Below are 6,618 nucleotides of genomic sequence, written 5' to 3'. Positions count from 1 at the left end.
TCCTTCCTTCCTTCCTCCCTCCCTCCCTCCCTCCTTCCTTCCTTCCTTTACTTCCCTCCCTCCCTCCTTCCCTCCTTCCTTCCTTCCCTCCCTCCTTCCCTCCTTCCTTCCTCCCTCCCTCCCTCCCTTCCTTCCTCTCTCGTTTTTTTGGCAGTTCAACTTTCTAAAATTAAATGACAACAGCCCAGTTGTCCTTATATTCACCTATATCTGCCTAAAGGACTTTAAGGATGTAAATGAATCTATGTCTTACTAGTTTTCAGGCTTTTAATTCTTGACTAAGAATATATCCTGCTTTCTTTCTTTCCTTCCTTTCTTTCCTTTCCATGTGAGCCCCATAATATAAAACTTCTCACTTGGTGTAAGTGGCAAATGTGCCATCCGAAGAGAATTTGCAGTAGTTCTAGGCGTGACAGAGTGGAAAGGGGTTTTGATAACACTTTGTTGTGGAGTGCTATTTGCATAGCAAATCCAAGTGGTTTTAAAACCAGTTCCTGTAATTTCCCTGCAAAATAGAGCTATATAAAAGAAGGTGTTTATAATCTCATTTAACTTTGTCCCCTCGTTAAATTAAGACACAGAGACTGTTCTTAAGATACGATACCGTTTTTCCTTTACTGATTGGAGCTCTCACGTAGTGACTGTACAGGTTGAAATCTATACCGTAAACTCTTTCAAAACTTGACTTCCATGTGATACGTGTCTGTATTGAATAGCGGGTTTTCCAATTGGAGGAGTATTGTATTTCTAACATGGTGTTTTGCTTTACAGAATTCAATTCGTCATAATCTGTCCCTACACAGCAAGTTTATTCGAGTGCAGAATGAAGGAACTGGAAAAAGTTCCTGGTGGATGCTTAATCCAGAGGGAGGCAAGAGTGGGAAATCCCCCAGGAGAAGAGCTGCCTCCATGGACAACAACAGTAAATTTGCTAAGAGCCGAGGCCGAGCTGCCAAGAAAAAAGCATCCCTCCAATCTGGCCAGGAGGGTGCTGGGGACAGCCCAGGATCTCAGTTTTCTAAGTGGCCTGCAAGCCCTGGCTCTCACAGCAATGACGACTTTGACAACTGGAGTACATTTCGCCCTCGAACTAGCTCGAATGCTAGTACTATTAGTGGGAGACTTTCCCCCATCATGACTGAGCAGGATGATCTTGGAGACGGGGATGTGCATTCTATGGTGTACCCCCCGTCGGCTGCCAAGATGGCTTCTACTCTGCCCAGTCTGTCGGAGATAAGCAGTCCTGAGAACATGGAAAACCTTTTGGATAATCTCAACCTGCTCTCATCACCCACGTCATTAACTGTTTCAACCCAGTCTTCGCCGGGTACCATGATGCAGCAGACACCATGCTACTCGTTTGCGCCGCCAAACACCAGTCTGAATTCGCCCAGCCCAAACTACCAAAAATACACGTACGGCCAGTCCAGCATGAGCCCTTTGCCCCAGATGCCTATGCAAACGCTTCAGGACAGCAAGTCGAGTTACGGAGGCATGAGTCAGTATAACTGTGCACCGGGACTCTTGAAGGAGTTACTTACTTCCGACTCTCCTCCCCATAATGACATTATGACACCAGTTGATCCTGGGGTGGCTCAGCCCAGCAGCCGAGTCCTTGGCCAGAATGTGCTGATGGGCCCTAATTCGGTCATGCCAGCCTATGGCAGCAGCCAGGCATCTCATAACAAAATGATGAACCCCAGCTCCCACACCCACCCTGGACACGCTCCGTCAACGTCTGCGGTTAATGGGCGTGCCTTGCCCCACGCGGTGAACCCCATGCCCCACACCTCGGGTCTGAGCCGCTTGGCCCCAGTGAAGACAGCTTTACAAGTGCCTCTGCCCCACCCCATGCAGATGAATGCCCTGGGGGGCTACTCCTCCGTGAGCAGCTGCAACGGCTACGGCAGGATGGGCATTCTCCACCAGGAGAAGCTCCCCAGTGACTTGGACGGCATGTTTATCGAGCGCTTGGACTGTGACATGGAGTCCATCATCCGGAACGACCTCATGGATGGAGATACGTTGGATTTTAACTTTGACAACGTGTTGCCCAACCAAAGCTTCCCACACAGTGTCAAGACAACGACACACAGCTGGGTGTCAGGCTGAGAGCGAGCGAGTGAGCAGGTAAGAGCGCCCCGATATCAAAAGACCTTCTGAAAACAGGACTTAAAAGAGAGGAACCCGGTACCTTGCCTTGTATCTTCCATGGTCGGGGCTTTTCGGATGGCAGCTGGCCGCCCCTTGCAGAGCGGCATCTTTTATCATTCATTCTCCGCCCCTTTTGCAGCTCATAAATTTTCCTTTGGAGCTTAAACATAAGGAAGCTTTTCCTCTAACTGCTTTAAAGAGTTTCTCTCGACAGTTAGACTAGATGGCTGCATCTTTTTAGTAACTCTTCAATAAGTGAATACATTTGATACAAATCAAATGCCGAAGGGTTTTCTAGAGTGGAATTTTCTCCCGCTGAATGATTTCAGAGCTGTTTGAGAAAGTCCAGCCCCCCCTGCAGTATGTCTGTCACCCTAATATGTTGAGTTGAGTTGATTTTAATTTGGCTGTATTTTCAATGAGTGTGTGTGTGTGTGTGTTTTCTTTCCTAGGCTACACTTAAAAGTACTTCAGATTGTCTGACAGCAGGAACTGAGAGAAGCAGTCCAAAGATGTCCTTCACCCTACCTTTTCGTTTTCTTGATTAAAAAAAAAAAAGAAAAAAGTGTTTCTTTTTTCCTTTCGTCAGACTTGGCAGCGAAGACACTTTTCCTGTACAGGATGTTTGCCCGATGTTTGCAGGTTACGTGCTGCTGTAGATAAGGACCGTGCCATTGGAAATTTCATTACAATGAAGTGCCAAACTCACTACACCATATAATTGCAGAAAAGACTTTTGGATCCTGGTGTGCTTTCAAGTTTTGTATATAAGCCGTAGCTACAGAATTGTATTTGTGTGCATTTTTGTTTTTTTAAAATATTCATTTGGTCCAAGGAAAGTTTCTACTCTTTTTGTAATACTGTGATGGTCTCATGTCCTTGATAAGTTAAACTTTTGTTTGTACGACCTGTGTTCTGCTGAACTGATGAATGACAAAGAACCAAGCTCTCCATTCTGCACCTCCATTGAACAGCTCTGGACCTGTTCACATTGCCACATAATTCACAGGAGAACCAATAGCCTGTTGTCCATCTGCTGAATTAATGGACTTATCAAAACTCTTTTGGAAAAAAAAAAATAGAAAATAGGTTAAACGCCAGCCTTGTACAAGTCTTTTCTATTCTTTTGTTTGTTTTGTTTGTTTGTTTATTTTGTTATTTGCAAATTTGTACAGACACTTAAATGGTTCTAATTTCCAGGTAAATGAATGATTTTTGATGTTATTGTTGGGACTTGAGATCATTTTTGGAATAGATATTGAACTGTAATGTTTTCTTAAAACTAGAGTCTACTTTGTTACATAGTCTGCTTGTAAATTTGTGGAATCCCAGATATTTGAAGCAGCATCTGTAATTTTCATTTTGTATTTCTAACTGGATTAGTACTAATTTTATACGTGCTTAACTGGTTTGTACACTTTGGGATGCTACTTGGTGACGTTTCTGACTAATCTTACAATCATTGTAATTAGTACTTGCACACTCAACATTTTCTGGCCCTATCTTGGCAGGAGAGTGATGTATAGTTTTGAACATTTTGTGTTTCACGTTTAGGAGAGCTTGATATGTTTTTATGTGTGTGTTTTTAAAAAATTCCATCTGCTTCTACTATCCTGTGAATTAAGCATACCACACAGCATTGACTCTTCTGATTGATGCCTGTATGCTCTTTGTTTCAAATACTCCTGGCGGGGGGCCTTGTAATATTTGTAGATCAGAAGGGGAGATCCACCTCTAAAACAGTGCTCCTTTCTCAAGCTGGGGGTTTTGATCAACTTAACCTTTCTGAGTTGAGCTTCAGCAAAAGTTTTCCCTCGTAATACTGTGCTCTTCCTGGTCTAGGTGGAGGTTGGTTTTGTGAGCTCTGCCTTGAAGAATTAGGTCCACATTCATGCTTCGTCCGTCTTTCCCTCTGTCCTTGGGCTGCTTGGCAAGGAGTAGAAGGCTAAGTCGAAGCGGGGAATTTTTAAGCGGCACTTGAGTGATTTTTAGAATATTTTGTGTTCATGAGTGCAGATGGCTACCAAATGGAATAGAACTTGCTTAAAAATTGGGGCAATGAATTTGAAAACCAGCAAACCAGCTGTAAGTTGTCTATTTGAATTTATTTTTAAAAGCCTTAGCGTAAGTTAAGAATTGGAGAGTTTCTTCTGCCTTTAGCAACCCCAGTTATAATTCTGATCATGATGTTGCAATATTGATATTTTCCAATGACCTGTATGGATAGACCAAGTTAATTGGCTTTGCGTGCCATTTAATCCATCGGTGTGTTCAAGTCATGTGGACCGCTCAGAATCCCCACAATAAAAGGAACAGGTGCACAAAAACGTTCCTCTGGCCTTCTTGAGAAGGCTCTGATTCCTGTGAACCCAGCCCACTTCACACTTGCCGCGTCTTGCCTGTGAGTTGCGTCTCTGTTGGCTTGGTTTTTCCTCCGTGTTTAACAAGAACACAGGTGTTCTGATGGCGCTCTTCTCCAGGAGACAGGCTCTACTGTAAGCTCCCTCAGTGACTTCTGTGCTCCTGAAAATTCATTAAACAGCCGCCTCTCTAGCCATCTTCACTGTTGGCCACTCCAGAGTAAGTCTGGTCATAGAAACCCTAGTTTTTCTGAGCAGTGCCTCCTGCACATGGGCTAGAGCTCGCTGGAGCCAGAGTACTCGTGTTCCCCTCTGGGTCCACCTGCCACCACTCCCCGCCTCCCAGACTCCCCACCCGCCTTGTTCAGCCTCGTTCATTGAAGAGGCAGCCGTAGCTACAAATCACTGTTAAAATCTTACTACTTCGTAGAGTGACTTTTAAAAAGATGTTGCTTCCTCTTGAGTCTGTGTAAATATCTTTTTTTTTTCCTTCAAATTTTTCTGTGTGTTGAAATTCTAACCGGAATCCTGGGTAGCTCTCCGGGGTACAGTGAAGTCCAGTGAAAGGCACCTTGTCTATTTTGAAAACCAACATTATGTGACCTCTAGTAATTCTTTTTCTGTAAGAATACTGACTTTCTGGAGTACTGAGTATCAGTTATTGTACATGATTGCTTCGTGAAATGTGCAGATGACATCACCTATGCAGCCTTGTTTGATTTATTTCCTCTGGTTTGTACTGTTATTAAAAGCATATTGTATTATAGAGCTATTCAGATATTTTAAATATAAAATATTGTTTCCGTAATATAGATGTATGGAATATATTTAGGTCATAGATGTGTTACTTGGGAAGTTCTGCTTTGACAAACTGACAAAGTCTAAATTCATTAGCAAATGTTGTACCCCAGTGAGCAGTAAATCAGTGAAACATCCCCAAAAGAGGAGAAAGACACTTAAAATGGAAACAGTTCCCCCAAAATATACGATTTGGACTCGTTCAGCTGCTGGATATATGTCACCAGTCCTCCCCTCCCACCCACCACTCCCCAACCCCCAGCTGGAAATTCTGACATTCAGCTCCTAAGAGTTCTTCATTCATAACTGACTTTTAAACAAGAAGTTTCTCTTGTGGTTTTAGTTTGGGAGTAACCATTCAGTAAAAGTTGCAGTGTGGTTTATGCAAACAGAACAGCCTAGCATTACTCTTGGCCTCCTCCCTGACGGGGGCGGGGGGCTGACAGCCTGGCAGCGTGGCCAGGTGCGGCCACGTCCATCCCGTCGGGACGCAGTCACTCCCGCCCACGTTTCGCTACTCGAGGTTAGTACCAGGTTCCACGTTCCCGTTCCCATACTCTCTGAGAAGTGCCTGATGATGCTGATGTACTTACAGACACAAGAACAATCTTTGCTGTTACTGTATAAAGCCATAAATGTACATAAATTATGTTTAAATGGTTTGGTGTCATTCTTTTCTAGTTGTGCAGAGTAAGCTCTTTGTTAGGTTCATGGGGGGTTTTTTGTTTTTCCGGTTTTCCGTGTTTCGCTCTCACGTGAGTTAAAACCTTGTCAGCCATGGTGCCATGGTTTATTCAAATCTGGTATTTCTTTGGGGGGGGGGTGGAAACAGTCCCTCTGGGACCAAACTATAGTCCCCAAGAATTGAAGAGCAAGTAGGACGCCCTGGTAACAAACCACCCTGGAGCACTTCATCCGTGGAGCGTCTGACACTACACCTGGCACAGAAATGACCAGGCATATGAGATCTCGTGTTGGAGTAGGTGGAGCTGAAGGTAAAAACACCTGAAGGGCAGGCTGGGGAGGGCCCTGGCTAGGAGGTCAGCGAGCAGGGATGGGTGGCGTGGTGGGGGAGCGGTGGCTTCCCGAGGCCACATGAAGGGGGCGTCGCGCCTTCCACTCAGTGGCTGCTGCAGATGGAGGTTCCTTTGTTTGCTTTTTTCAGAAAATGCCCGAGGAATGAGCTGGGGTTAGTTTAATGATGGTTAAATACAGGATTAAAACCAGGATTAAGTCCCGTCTCTCCATGCTTCTGACTCTTTTGCTAGGCAAGGGAACATCCAAATGAGTTGGAGGAGGAAAAAGG

General features: G+C 44.6%; 1 protein-coding gene across 1 annotated transcript in view; it reads left to right on the top strand.

The window, feature by feature from the left end:
• The window catches only part of FOXO1 (forkhead box O1), a 21,290-nt gene extending 15,204 nt beyond the window's left edge, over positions 1-6,086 (top strand). The window contains exons 2-3 of the mRNA XM_028497858.2: positions 772-2,130; positions 2,607-6,086. Of these exons, the coding sequence (XP_028353659.2) occupies positions 772-2,112 (1,341 nt within the window). The 3' untranslated portion in view covers positions 2,113-2,130; positions 2,607-6,086. The remainder of the gene's footprint in view (positions 1-771; positions 2,131-2,606) is intronic.
• Positions 6,087-6,618: the final 532 nt, after the last annotated feature.

The sequence above is a fragment of the Physeter macrocephalus genome, chromosome 13 (assembly GCF_002837175.3).
Source record: "Physeter macrocephalus isolate SW-GA chromosome 13, ASM283717v5, whole genome shotgun sequence".
Lineage (NCBI taxonomy): Eukaryota > Metazoa > Chordata > Mammalia > Artiodactyla > Physeteridae > Physeter > Physeter macrocephalus.
The sequence above is the reverse complement of the archived record's forward strand: the minus strand, read 5'-3'. Positions and strand labels throughout refer to the sequence as shown.